Below are 15,726 nucleotides of genomic sequence, written 5' to 3' on the forward strand. Positions count from 1 at the left end.
GCGAGTGGCTATCACGTAGCAGGCCGTAAAAGCCAGGACAAGCTGGAAGTGCTTCACTAATCCTGACACCAGTCCCCACACCCACACAGCAACCACAATTTATTTGATGTTTATGAGATACAGATGTTTATGAGATACATACTTGTGAAAAGGAGCAGGAGGGGGATGGGGGGATAGAGAGGGGCTGGGGCTCTTTGGATTTCTGGAATATATTACTGAATGAAAGGCCAGTGAGACGTTTAAGGCTCACCCAAGTGATTTTTATTTCATTATTTCTTTTTATCTTCAGGGATACTAAACAAAGGAAAGGTATAAACAAAATATCAGTCTGTTTGCCTGAAAAGGGTGCATACAAAAACTGCACCTAAACTGCAGCGTGAGGACAAGGCCTTTGCACAGAACAGGTTATTAAACTTCCTCTCATGTAAAGTGCTAATGAAAGGCCCAACTGACCACACAAGACATTTCAATATAGTGTACTGCCTTGATAAATATGTTGAATTAGTAAGACTTTACCCATACCACCCCTCCCCCAAGAGCAAAAGAGAAAAGTTCACCTGTAGGTGTTTAAGGGAATGCCATAAGTGGTGCTTGTAATGTACACCATAAATGTCCCTGCTACACTGAGTGAGTATGTACGTACGTACAGGGTTTAATTACCATAGGGGTCAGTTCACACATTGCGTAAATACTGCGGAATTTCCACAACGGAATGAAACGTCATGCAGGTCGGCCAAGTGCTGCAGTTTTCCGCAGCGGACATTCCGGCCGAAAAACTGCACCACAGTTGGGTGCGGTTTTTCGCCCGGAATTCCCTGCGGCGCACAGGGCCGATACGCTGAGTGCTTTTTTTTTTTTATCCGCCGTGTGAACTCATCCGAAGAAATAATAATTTTAGAGCAAGAACCCATAGCAACCAGACAATCATATTCATTGCTTTTTGCACATTATCAATAGAAGCCAATTAGTTAATGGTTACAACGGCTGGAAACATTATTCTCTAGATTTAGAAGCTGTACTTGGCCTACCATAAACTAAACTAAAAATGCTTAGCGTACAGTGTATTAACTTGTGCTTGGGCTGAGCTGTGAAATACAACCCTGGGGCGACGCAGGACAGCTGTGTTCCCAGGTGAGGCTGTTAGAGTCTCATTTCCTCCCACCTCCCCTCCCTGCTCAAACATCCACAGTATTGAAGAGCACATATTGGCTGCAGGCATTAAAAGCATACGTCTGAATGCCGCAGTGACGTGTCTACGTGTCTTACAGCCAGGGAATGAATGGCTATGCTCTCGCCAAAAAATAATCCAAACAAACAACTAAATAACTGATGGGATATTCAGCAAAACGAGCTTGACGACGGAGACAAATCCCCGGGATCTCTACACAGTACAGCAGAGCATCGTCAATGAACTACAACTCCTAGCAGAAGCTTTTTGTCCAGTCCTGGATAAGTCATTTTCCATTTTCTCCAGCACTATGCATAGTTATTACTTCACTGCATTATATCCAGTAGAGTCCCTGGCATCTCCCCACCTCACCCAGCAAGCAAGAAGTCAACAGTGTATAGAAACTTTGCAATAAATCAAGGTTGAACTCTGTAGCTGTAGAGTCCGCAATCTACAACCACTCAGTGCCAGTGTCTTTCTAATTTCTACTCCGTCCACCTAGAATTATTTTAGAATGTCTAAAGGAACTTCAATCAATGAAATTAAATCCTAATCGCAGTACATTTAAGAATCTCTGGATACTATACAACAAATAGCACCAGCAAATAAAGAGGCCTGACAAGAAAGAAACAGGCCCAGACTACTGCGTCCAGGGGGCATAGTTATTAATAAGGCGCAGATGTAGCAGTCACACCAGGTGACTGAGGTCGCCCAAAGGCCCCTCTGCCACATTACACCAGTTTAAAAAATGGCATATGGTACGGTTGCAGATTTTGCATTAAGGCCCAGGTCCTTCAAGTAATGCTTCTAGTTCAGTTAGGCATGTGGGTGGGTCACAGAAGCTTAGTGATTAGGGCCATCACCTTGCAGCACTGGGGTCGTGGGTTCAAATCTGTCAAGGGCAACAGCTGCATGGAGTGCTTACCATGTTCATATGGGTTTCCTTGGGGTACTTTAGTTCAAGCCCACAGTCCAATAAAATACATAGGTTGAATTGCTTTCCACTTGAGACCAGGAAATTAGACTGTGGGACAGGTGGTGATGTAGGAACGTGAAGCTGTGGATTAGGTCATATTACGAAAAAAATAAAAAATGATAAGGATATATATAGCAAGCTGACTCTACAATACATATTTCGATACCATATTTGCACAACTTATATTAAAGGGAGCCTGTCATGTTGAAAAAGGAGTCCTATGTGTAGGCATTATGTATGTGTGTATATATATTATATATATATATAATTTTGTGGAGAATATTAATGGTCATTTATTGAACTAAACTTCTGCTCATGCTTAAGAGTCCAGTGGGCAGTCCTAATCCGTGATGGCCAGCATTCAGAAATAGCTACCACCCACTGGACTCAAACTGAGAATGAGCAGAGGTTTTGATCAAAAAATGACAAGTTATATTGTATCTTTTCAACAAAACTATATATCAATTTACTCAGCCCTCTGCTCTATAACATGCTGCCTGTATATCAGATTTTATTTTCAAAGTGACAGGTTCCCTTTAAGAATTATCCATATACGTTGACTGAAGTTACTTCAACATCCAGTAATGGATTATTACCTAGTGATCAATACGATTTATAACCTTTGCCTGCTTCGATTTCTGTGTTGTGTCTTCATCAGACACAATAAAATTAGGTAGGTGTGGAAAAGAAACGGAATTCCCTAAAACTAGGTCATGTATATATCTTAGAATAAACAAACACAAAGAGCAGAACTCAGAAACCCAGCGAGCCGCCATATACGAGATGTAGAGTTCAGTGTGAGACATTCGCTCAATGGCACAGTTGTTTAAAACCTGGAGAGATCACAAAACCTTTCTGTGTGACTCATGCCTGGCAGGAGATGTTGGTATTGTTGGCATCTGTACCCTTAGAACTTTATTTACTTGGTTTTAACAGAGGGGGGAAAAAAAGAAGACGAAAAGTGCCAACATATCTTGGCTTGCGGCTGCCAGATCTTTCAGCAGAGCAACCAGAAGATTGAAAAATTAGCTGATCGAAATTAACACTAAAAAGACTTATTCAAAGATTCTCAGATTCCCTTCACCAAGCAAAAGGGACAGAAAAAAATACGGCCATGGCTAATGACTTCAGAAATTGTGTTTCCTTTCAATAAACTGATTGGCTAAAGCGTCATTCTTCACCTGTGACCTTCTCAAATGTCCTAGGCTGCCTTTATATCAATATTTAAGAGGGTCTACTAAATAGTATACAGCATTAGAGAAAGAGCGTCCAGCTTGTGTTCAGAATATTCATTTTTATTCCACTTCCTTTTCATTTTGGCTTTTACGTCTGCAGTATTACACAGCATGGCTGTAATGTCGGGGTAGGGAGACAGACAGGTGAGCCCTAATCTACCCGCCACTCAGTCCCTGCCTACTTGCACGGCCCATCCTAGGAGACGGCGTACAACTGGGCGACGGTCGCTACGCTCAATATGTGCACGACAGACAAACAGACAAGGGTACACAGAAGCTAAGGGAAATGGGGCAGTTGCCCACGGCAACACCGTGAGCAACAAGAGTAGTGAACGAGCCGAGTCAAATCAGGAGTGTACGAGGTACCAAACGCAGAGCAGGAGCGTAGTCAGTAAAGCCAGGGTCAAAATGAAGCAAGGTCAATAATAATAGCAGGAACAGCAGAGCCAGGAAATGAGAGATTCACAGACAAAGACAAGCAGGAAATGAAGGTATAAATAGACCGAGGGCGGGAGCTAGAGCCGTCTGGCCAGGCTGTGATAGGTTGTTCCACTCCTGAGCCTACCAGCCTGAGTGGTGGCAGATCGAGTCACTCTATCAGACCTAGGAGCAGATGCAGGCTGATTAACCACGGGTGTCGACACAGCTGTGTCTGGCAGATCCTTTACAATGGCTCAGTATGTGGAGTTTTGTTTTTTTGTGTCATTTTGTACATGCATTTTTTTAAGGCTTAGTGTGCAGTCACATGTGGCGTATGTGCCTCGTATTTTTGCAGCGTGAAAATACACTGCGGGAAAACTACAATGTATGCTTATGGGAAAAATACTCCGCAACTCAGATTTCTCGGGCTCTAGTGTGATCTCCTTTACTTATCATGGGAACGGGGCTAGGCAAGTATTTATTTTATTATTATTTTAATAGGCACTATGGGCCATTATGCTGTATGGGAGCAGCTATGGGGCATTATACTGTATTGAGGAATTTGTGTGGGCATTATACAGTGTGGGGGCAGCTATGGGGGAATTATACTGCGGGGAGGCACTATGGGAGAATGATACTTTGGACTAAATCGGGTGTGGATTGGGTGGGGTTAGAGGCGTGGCTTATAGGATTGTCCCTCATTGCGAAAGTTGGGAGGTATGCTTGTTATACCAGTGTAAACATGACTATAAGTAGATTTTTCATAAATTCGGTCTCCCTCCATGCCAACTGGCTGCCAGCACTGCCACAAACAGGTGCATTTCAATGCTATAATAAAAGATGCATGCACCTTTTAATAATTTAACAACCTGATCAAGTGAAGCCGAGCAGGGCTAAACTAACAAATATACAACTTTATTATGTGGGAATTGCTGGCTCTAAACTACAGGTTGTAATATCTTAAAAGTCCAGCCGATAAATTTAATCTGCCGAGTCTGATAAAGAAATCAGCCAGTGAGCGGCATTAGTCACATGACTCGTAAAACACTGCAGTAAGAAAGCTATGGGACAGGCCTCTGTAGTGCACCAGGATTTTCAAAGTCTCTTTCCAATACTACTGGGTGAAAGAAGTTCCCTAACCAATATCCCATTAATCCAGTTCCAATTCTGGATCATTTGGAAGTTCATCCGATTAGAGAAAAGTGTAAAAACCTAGCCCAAAGGGCCATTTAGATGGGGCAATTATTAGTATTCTAATGACTCATGCACAAAAAAATGGTCTTGTGCTTCATCTGTTCACACTAGGCTTGTAGCATGTAGATATTTGCTGGAGAAAAAGCACCATGCAAGCAAAAAAACATAAAATTGCATCTAAAATTGATTTTACCCATGCAATATTACATAAAATGTACTTATCAAATGCGTTTTGCGGCTCGAGATCACATTGCATATGATAAATCACCGGAACCAAATGTAGACTAAACTCAGAACTAGTTAAAATTCAGTTAACAAAACTCCCCCACCCCAGAAAGGGTTTAGTGGATCGGCAGCCTCAATGATCACCATCTTAATGAAAGGATTTGCATCTCAATGTCCCAACAATCACTTTGTACACAATTGTTTATTGGTTACCCAGAAAGGCTGTGAATACAAGGAATGCCTCTATGGACAGAATCTAGTCCTGGGCTCGGGTGACGGACTTCATGATTTCTTATTGTAGGAAGGACCACATAAGTATAAGAAAGTTAAACATCTATAGACCGGCAGGAGATGGGAGGACTGGTTTGTGAGCTCCGGGGTCCTGCCTGTGACCTCCTTTGAACTGGTAATCAGGCAATCTTGCGGAATAATGGTCTGATTATTATTGTCTTGTTTGCATAACAAAGCCGCCCAATAAAACGTATTTGACTGTACTCAGAGGGGTGTGAAAGATCAGCTGAGAATAGAACCCGTGGAATGTGGCAGTTTCACTAAAGCTCCAACTCAAGAATAAAGACAATGCAATTTGCCATCAAGAAAAGCCCAACAGGCCAATAAATTACCCCATGTGCAAAGGGATTAGATCAGGTTTCAGTTACACAGAAGGGGGATGGGTGGAGAAGGGAAAAAAAAAAAGCTGTGAACTCTTAAAGATACAGAGCCTCTTTTATTCAAAGCCTTCACAACAGGAAATCTTCGGAGACCTGTAGGTTGAAGCTCAATTAATACATATGGTAAAAACAATTCAGAGCAGGAATTGTTCTATGCCTCTATTCATGTATTTGGGGATTAAACATCTGGATGATCCCTCCATGTTTAAAAGCATTTCCAAAAGTAAGTTGGGAAGGAAAATTGTTTTCTTCTCATAGGAACTATATGAAGGTAGGATTCACACACAGCGTTTTTCAGCGTTTTGCGCGACGTCTTTTATGTGTTTTTAGTACGGCCAGATGTTACATTAAAGTCTATAGTAAAATATAAACTGCACTACATACAATTGCGTTTTGGTTTGTGCCTCTTGAGGCAATTTTGTATTTAGTGGCTTTTTTTTCCCCCCAAACACAGCATACTCTGGGAGTTTAAGGTTTGTTTTTTTCCATAGGCTTCTCTACAGGACATCAAAAACGACAGAAAAAAAACAAAAAACCATGTACAAATGACAAATAACAAAACGCCACTAAAAACACGCTACATTTTAATAACAATGGCATTTTTTTAAGTGTTTTTTGATAAAGTTTAAATTGAGTTAGAAGGAGGCCTAAAGTCCACCAATGTCCGCTTCAGAATTTACATGGCAGTAACTAATGTGCAAAACACCCTATAATTATAGGAGCCCTCATTGGCCCTACTGTGCAGTCTTAGGAGGGTATGGTCACACGCTCACAAAAAAAAAAAAAAAATAGTATGAAAATACGGAGCAGCTCCTGATTTTCAGCTGTTTTTTAAGCAAACTCGCGTTTTTCGAGCGTTTTTTCTAGAGAGAATGAAAAACGGCTCCAAAAACGACTCAAGAATTGACATGCACTTCTTTGCAGACGTTTTTTTTTTACGCGGCCGTTTTTCAAAACGGCCACATAAAAAAAAAACAAAAAAAACGCCCTGCCGGAACACAACGCCGTATTTCCCATTGAAATCAATGGGCAGGTGTTCGGAGGTGTTCTGCTTGCGATTTTTCGGCCCGAAAAATGGTCGAAAATAAGCTGTGTGAACATACCCTAAGGGATTGTCCACACGTAACGGAATTGATTCAGAAAATAATAGCAATTCTAATGCCCACAAGGGGTTATGACCAAAGACCCTAAGTATCATAAAAATCTGTACGGTTATGAAAGTCAAATGTAATACTAATACATTATGAATCTCAGGGCCTGGAAAAAGTTGGGGAATACTTACACAAGAGGGCAACTCTGGACTTATGTTTACTGTTTATTTTAGGAGGGGGATGTGCTCTAATAATTGATATACAAGGAGGTCTTATTTCAGTGATCCCAAAATAACGCGAGAAAAATACAAGTTGCTGGGAAGTAACCACATGGAATGGATCAGGTTGACATCACTGTAAATATGTTTTGTGTGACAGTAGCTAAAAAATATCTGTCTTGTAAAACAGTTCTCCATCCAAGTAACCGGAGCCCGAGCTTCTGCAAGTAACAGCTCTATTGTGAGGAAGATCATCTTACCCGTATCCTGTCCCAGAATCTCTTGCAAGGGAAAAATCCAAACACCAACTAAGCATTTATTATCATGGAAGAGGGGTCGTCATCATCCCCGACGGTAAATAACTGGGGCATATCAAACACACAATACATACCTACACACATTGTCAAACATCTACTTTATGCCTCCAATACTAAAGATCATCGTTGTATTACAACCGCAAAAGCGGAATCTGAAGAGTTAGGAGAAGCGGCCTTTTAACAGCTTGTTCTTCTCACCTTGTAAATCATCATGCAGACCTTGAGAAATGTTGTACAAACCCCGCATGACACGCTTATCTAGAGATAAGAAAAAATGCTTCCCAAAGCTGTCACCATATTCCGACTACCCAATAGATAATTGGACTTAACATTTTATCGCGCTATCATCTTGAAGGCTCAATCATGTATACTGGTAAACCCCCAAGAATAACAATAACTAACATAGTTAGTTTAACTTTATGCCCAAAATATGCCGGTTATGCGGTGTAATACAACTTCCATACACGTGTGGACTTGTAATTCATTGAATACGATGGTCATAAATGACAAGAAGAACACAAGGACGATGCCGGGTAGCGGTTTCAAGTACAACATCCAACAAGTAAAAGTCTATAATGTAACACGGTGGCTATGGGGATTGCACGGTCTCATTGCAGAACTGGGGATCAGGGTTTGAATCCAACCAAGGACAACATCTGCATGGGGTTTGTATGTTCTTCTTGGAATTGTGTGGGTTTCCTCCAAGTATTCTGTGTTTACACGCTAAAAACTGATAGGTTAATTGTCGTTCTAGGAATTTGGCCCCAATTTGACTGAATTTGCGCGTGCTTGAGATAGGGAAATTAGGGACTGATGGGTGGTGGAATATGTTGCTATAGAAGCAACAGGAAATGACTGATTGTGGGATCACAGATGAGATATAGATCAACATCCAAAATACAACAGTGGCAAAATGGTGAGGTATATACCCAGTGCGTGCCAGGCCTCAATCTAGAATAAAGATTACGATTTTCCGCAGAGAGAGGAGTTCCGTTCTCTGTAGAAATGTGCTTTATCTAAATATGTATGAGTAACATTAAACTGAATGTCCTGCAAAAGGTGGGACAAAGAGCCTCAGATCGGGATTGATAATAGCCTGAAGGGTCGGGGGATGGATTATTGGGGGGGGGGGGGGTTTACAGCCCTAAAGTGACTTCATTATGCTCTGATAATTACAAGTAATAGTACGCAAGTAGCTAATATCAACTTTTATATAGACATTTGCTAGCGTTCTTATGATCAGCCTATACCAGCGGAGGTAGAGAGATATATATATATATATATATTTCCTGATCTCAGTGGCTTATTAATTAAATATGATTTCTTACATATACATTGTATGAGGTCACCCCCCTACCCCCAGCAAATGCCAAGGCGTAATGAACCACACCATCTGTATGGCTAAGGGCAACAAAGCAGTAACAATTCACTGAAATAATTGGCTGTTAATAGGACCAATTATTTGACCAGGTGTATACACAGTCTCGTGTGTTAACACAGGAAGGGAATCTAGTTTGGGTTCAGCACGCCGTGTACACAGGTGCTGGAACTCATGAAGCCGCCACCAATTATCCATCTCACTAAACGCGGCCGTTTGTTGAAAGAAGGATCTGCCGCATACTGACCACGATAAATTCCCCACTCACTCCTTAACCAAACTCTTGGCAACTATATGCAGCCTGTGATGGGTATTATTTTGGCCCATTGCTTCCCTGCCTTAGGCCCCATGCACACGACCATAGTTTACATCCGTAATTACAGATACGTAATTACGGATGAAATTGCAAACCCATTAATTTATATGGGCTACGGACACCTTTTCGTATATTTACGGATGGGTGTCAGTTACGTAGAAACGATCTGTAAAATATAGAACATGACCTATTCTTGTCCATAATTATGGCACATACCCCGCCATAAGTGTCTGTGGGCCCTTCCATAATTACGGACGGGTATGGATGTGCACCCATAGCCGTCCGTAATTACGGAAGCGTTGCTATGCGACGCCGGGAAATTACTCAAGATTCCTCCCCGCTTATTTTTGCGGATCCGTAAATACGGATAAGTTGCGGTTAACTACAGATCCGTATTTGCGGACAGTAAAAATCATTACGGTCGTGTAGATGGGACTCCCCCAATATAAAAAGTAAACACACAAGATGACATCTAAAGGATTTGTATGTTTTTTTTTGTATACTTTTCAGTTTCTTAGTTATAGAATAATGGGCTCCAACCTGTGGCTTTCCAGCTCTTCTCATAGCTTGCAGGGAGTTGTAGTTTTGCAACAGCTGGAGGGCCGTCGATTGGAGACCACTGCTCTAAGGGGTTCTGGGTGACAACAAATGGCCAATGATACAGAAGTGGTCACCAGAACATTAAATCTGATGGGTTATGCAGCAGAACGGGCGTGGGTTGGCGCTAAGCTTTCCCAATAACAGATGACTGACAAAATATTAAACAGTAAATCTGAGAGAAGAGGACAACAGTAGTATTTTTTTATTTTAGGGGAGGGAATTGTTCCTTTAAATTATTTCTCCAAAGCCCCAGCAACAAATGTGCTTTTTACATAGGGAGCGCATGGATGCCAAGGCAGGCTTGTATGTGTTCTGTGTGACCTCTAAAGCAATACCTGCATTAGTAATACTGACAGATAACCCAGTCCTGATTGATCGGTCCTTGCTATGTAAATTTACTTAACGCCCTAATCTCCTATTCTGAAACCAGTGATTTAAAAACAGATTGCTGGGTGCTGGAAGGTCACATTATACCCACAGGAGAGTAACAATGCCCATCACAGGATTAACCCAGTAATGGAATAGACAATCCACAAAGCTTCAGGTGTTTACAACATTTTATTGCTGCGCTACAACATATACAAAAATCAAGTTATTCTTTCAACTTTATTTGCCAAGGATTTATGGGTAACGTCTAAATTTCACACAATCTGCACTTATGCCGCTTTACTCACTGTTCCCAATGGCTTGCAATCCGTACAACATCCATATAAAACTCATGCTTTGAAAGAATGACAATAAAATGTGTATAACAAACTATTTATGATATAATACAATATGTAAAAAGAATAAAATAAGCAGAATGTAAGCAACTTGGAGACACATGGCCTGCAAAGAAAATATTTTCACATCTGCCCTTCATCTGTGGATAGAAGACACCGCTATTCCAGGAGGAGGGGTAGTTAACCCTTAGTCCCGTCCCGTCCCCCCCCAATATCTCTGCAGGACAAAGGGGATTCATCAAATTATCTGACAAATCTTCTGAAAAGAAAGACCTCAAACTAGAGCGAATGTCTCATGCCAGGCCCGAGGTGTGCGCCCACTTCTACAGGGCACTTCAATCAATTACTGGATCATCTTCAGCTACTTGGCTGCCAGGGTCAAAGACTCGCTGCAAATCAGTCCGCTTTTTAAGCAGCACAGATAAGGACTATAAAACATTCATCTTTAATAAATAATATTTATAGAGCGACTCAAGTGGCCATTCAGCCATTTCTTATTTAGATCTGTTCCCGGGACAGTTGGGTGGCAACCAATATGGCCATTATTACAGCTCTCAAAGAGCCATCACACAGCTTTCCCGAAGTCCGTTATGCAGCGATACATCGCCTATTCCGAGTTGTTGATCTGGACTGTGGGAAAGCTACATTTTTGGAAGATGTAATGGTGCCCATGATGGTGGTCACCCAGCTTTCCCAGACACCGTTGAATACAATTTTGAACAACTTGACAGAAAAGGATGACCAGGAATTGTGGTTGCAATGGCCAATATAACGTAGTGCAGACAGCTATAAAATAATAAAAATAAACTGTAGGCAAACAAGTCATCATTTCATTATAAACTTCACAGCATGTCGTAAATGAACAATTATTTTATTTCCCATACTTACACAAGAAACCAGAATGTAACTCTCGTATACAGAACATGGCGATTACTTGTGCAGGTAAACAAGAAACGCTTGCATCTACGGGATACAACGTGCACAGAGAATTCTAAAGAACACAATTATTTAAGGATTTACCAGTACTATATTTCCAGGTGAATAAAAACCTTAAGTCTGCAGAAACTCGAGCCTTTGCAAGGAACAAAACCCCCTGTGTGGAGTCTGCCCTCCTCCCCCAACAAAAACAAGGTTGGCAGGAATTTGCAGGCAAGGATCAAGCCAGCAAAACACTAAGATTCATTGGAAACAGATGCCCATCCCGGGTCTTATTCTGTGGGTCCTGCGGCCCTACCTTGAAAAGCAATAAACAGGGAGACACCACAAATAAGCCAAGCATTTTCCTGATCCCCACAGTGTTCTTACCGGGGGAACTGGGATACAAAGGAAACGCAGTAACAAATTTGTGGGGGCAACTGAGCGCTCTGTAAATAAAACTATTATTATTTTTTATTATTGCAACTTCTATACATAATAAACTAAACACCTACAAAATTAAAAGAAACGACTAATATTTTGGCACCAGCAACTTTTTTCCTAATACAATTGATAGTTAAAAAGTTGATGAAATAATGTGAATGCACAATCTGGTCTGGCACACACATGCGGTTACTATCCAGGGGCCCCTCTCAGGGAGAGGAGATCCTTCTAATAGACTTTTCAAAGAATAAGACAGCCGGGGATTTCCTTACCTGTGTGGAATGTGCACAAGAAGACGGTGAGGATTTTGAAGAGTCCCAGGGCTTTGGGTCCTGCCCCTCTCCCCATACCCATCCATCCAGCTCGGGCTTTAACCACCACCGTCGCCCTGGACAAACAGTCAAAAAAAGAAAGAGAGAATAGATCACACTCCAGCAGACATCAACTTGTGCAAAGAGCTTGAGCCAGCAGCACTGCAATGAAGGATTACACACTCCCTCCCCAGCAGCACAGCCATCAATCACAGCAATGCCTTCCAATGACTACACAGCTCCCCCTTCTTCCCAGCCCCCAGGAGTGATCCAGCCCCAGCTCCTCTCCAGTTACACAGGCCTTGCATGGAGGAGTCACCAGCAGAGATTACTCCTCACACAGGCAGCAACTGAGAAAACACTCCAGAAGCATTAAAAGAAAAGCCCCGAAGGGAAAATAAACACACACTGTAGCGATGGACAGCCCCTCGTCACCACATGTCACACTCGTCCAACAAAATGATGTAACAATTAGCACAGAATTAGTTTTCTGCATTTGGCCCACATTCCTCATATACATTGAGCAGAGAAAGGGCTCGTTCACGCGTAACGGAATTGCTGCGTATTTCTTGTCCGGAATTGTGGTCGGAAAATACGCTGCAGAATACGGTAGCAGCAAAGTGGGTGAGATTCAACAAATCATCCACACGCTGTGTACATTTTTCGTTCCACAGCATGTCAATTTCTGCTGCGGAAAGTGGACTAAATCCCTGCGTTTTTCTGAGGAGATATCACCATCTCCAAGCAGTGAGAACAATGCAGCAAAAGCCGCATCATTTTCTGCAGGAAATGGTGCAGTTTTTCCACAGCGGAATGTCTGCTATTTTCAGCGTAAAAGTGCTGCAGACATTTTCTGCAGCAATTCCGTTACGTGTGGATAAGCCCTAAGGCCTCATTCACACGACAGGGTCCGAGTGTCGGCCGGGAAAATCGGCCGTTTTTGGCCGATTTTCCCGGCCGGTTTGCATCCGATTTGCATCCGTTCCGATTCCGTTCCGGGCCGAGTTGCCGTTTTTACCGGCCGATTTGGACCCGATTTGCATCCGTTTTTTTCCCTGTCCGTTTTAAAATCGGATGAATTTCATTTAAATTTGTTGCCACACACAGCCCTTTGTAGATAATGCCACAGCCCCCCTGGTAGGTAATGCCACCCAGCCCCCTGTTGGTGATGCCACACAGCCCCCTGTAGGTAATGCCACCCAGCCCCCTGTAGGTAATGCCACCCAGCCCCCTGTAGGTAATGCAACCCAGCCCCTGTAGATGATGCCACACAGCCCCCTGTAGGTAATGCCACACAGCCCCCTGTAGGTAATGCCACACAGCCCCCTGTAGGTAATGCCACACAGCCCCCTGTAGGTAATTCCACCCAGCCCCCTGTAGGCGATGCCACCCACCAGTCCCCTGTAGGCGATGCCACCCACCCTGCCCCCTGTAGGTGATGCCACCCACCCTGCCCCCTGTAGGTGATGCCACCCACCCTGCCCCCTGTAGGTGATGCCACCCACCCTGCCCCCTGTAGGTGATTCCACACTGCCCCCTGTAGGTGATTCCACCCTGCCCCCTGTAGGTGATGCCACACAGCCCACTGTAGGTGATTCCACACAGCCCCCTGTAGGTGATTCTACCCTGCCGCCTGTAGGTGATTCCACCCTGCCCTCTGTAGGTGATGCCACCCTGCCCCCTGTAGGTGATGCCACCCTGCCCCCTGTAGGTGATGCCACCCTGCCCCCTGTAGGTGATGCCACCCTGCCCCCTGTAGGTGATGCCACCCTGCCCCCTGTAGGTGATGCCACACAGCCCCCTGTAGGTTGCACCCATCCCCCCCCCCTTCCAGGAGAAGTCACTGACTTCAATGTCCATATATGGACAGTGTAGTCACTGACTTCTCCTGAAGAGGAATTCCCTGCCACAGGTCGGGAATTCCGCTTCAGAAGTGAGTGACGTCACTGTGTCCATATATGGACAGTGTAGTCACTCACTTCTCCTGTAGCGGAATCCCCGGCCATAGAGTCGGGGATTCCGCTGCAGAAGTACGTGACTTTGCTGTGTCCATATATGGACAGTGTAGTCATGCACTTCTCCTGTAGCGGCATCCCCGGCCATAGAGTCGGGGATTCCGCTGCAGAAGTGCGTGACTTCGCTGTGTCCATATATGGACAGTGTAGTCAGTCACTTCTCCTGTAGCGGCATCCCCGGCCATAGAGTCGGGGATTCCGCTGCAGAAGTGCGTGACTTTGCTGTGTCCATATATGGACAGTGTAGTCACGCACTTCTCCTGTAGCGGCATCCCCAGCCATAGAGTCGGGGATTCCGCTGCAAAAGTGCGTGACTTCGCTGTGTCCATATATGGACAGTGTAGTCATGCACTTCTCCTGTAGCGGCATCCCCGGCCATAGAGTTGGGGATTCCGCTGCAGAAGTGAGTGACTTCGCTGTGTCCATATCTGGACAGTGTAGTCACGCACTTCTCCTGTAGCGGAATCCCCAATCCCCGGCCGGGGATTGGGGATTCCGACTCCTACAGCGAGCAATAAAAGACCCTCCTCCTCCTCCTCACATGCACTCTGCACTGTGAGGAGGAGGAGAGAGAGTGCGCGAGCGACGGTAGACCCGGCCATCACTCGGGACACATTCCGGTGATGGCCGGGTATTACCCGGCCCCATAGACTTCTATGGGAGCCGGGCGGCCGGGCACCCGGCTGAAAATAGAGCATGTCCTATTTTTTGACGGACGGTTTTCCCGGCCGTCAAAAAATCGGTCGTGTGAATAGCCCCATTAGGGGTCTATTATTCCTAATGCAGCCGGGTGCCGGCCGATTTATGAACGGCCGGCACCCGGCCGGGAATCCCTGTCGTGTGAATCCCGCCTAAGTATTCTGGTCAGTATTTCGGATGAGTATTTGGAAGCCAAAACAAGGAGCGGAACCTACACAGAGAAAGTATAATGGAAAGAATGTGTTTTGGACCCACTCCTGGTTTTGGCTTAAAAATACTGATGCAAAATACAGACTATAAGGGTGTGTTCACATGGGCTATTTTCAGCCGTTTTCGGGCCGTAAACATCCCGAAAAATCGGAAGCAGAATGCCTAGAAACATCTGCCCATTAATTTCAATGAGAAATATGGCGTTCTGTTCCAACGGGGCATTTTTTAACGCCTCATTTTCAAAAAACGGTGCGTAAAAAGACTCCCCGTAAAAAGAAGTGCATGTCAACGTTTTTGGAGCAGTTTTTCATTGACTCAAAAGAAAAACAGCTCAAAAAACGGCCATAAGAAACACAGCGAAAAACGCTAGTTTGATTAAAAAACGGCTGAAAATCTGATATTTTCCCTTGAAAACAGCTCCGTATTTTCGGACGTATTTTGTTAACCGTGTGAACATACCCGAATACTGCCGTGTGAAAGTGGCTTTAGTGAGGTATTATATAAGTTAGAGCTTTTACTCGTGTTACGTGCGAATTTCGCTGCAGATTCCACCCCTTCATTAAAAAGGGTGAAATCCGTCACGAACATCCAGAATAGAGAT

At 43.8% G+C, this 15,726-nt stretch overlaps 1 protein-coding gene across 1 annotated transcript in view; it reads right to left on the reverse strand.

The window, feature by feature from the left end:
• The window catches only part of RGMA (repulsive guidance molecule BMP co-receptor a), a 41,055-nt gene that overhangs the window by 8,435 nt on the left and 16,894 nt on the right, over positions 1-15,726 (reverse strand). The window contains exon 2 of the mRNA XM_075858223.1: positions 12,163-12,278. Coding sequence (XP_075714338.1) covers positions 12,163-12,278 — 116 coding nt within the window. The remainder of the gene's footprint in view (positions 1-12,162; positions 12,279-15,726) is intronic.

The sequence above is a fragment of the Rhinoderma darwinii genome, chromosome 3, assembly GCF_050947455.1.
Source record: "Rhinoderma darwinii isolate aRhiDar2 chromosome 3, aRhiDar2.hap1, whole genome shotgun sequence".
Lineage (NCBI taxonomy): Eukaryota > Metazoa > Chordata > Amphibia > Anura > Rhinodermatidae > Rhinoderma > Rhinoderma darwinii.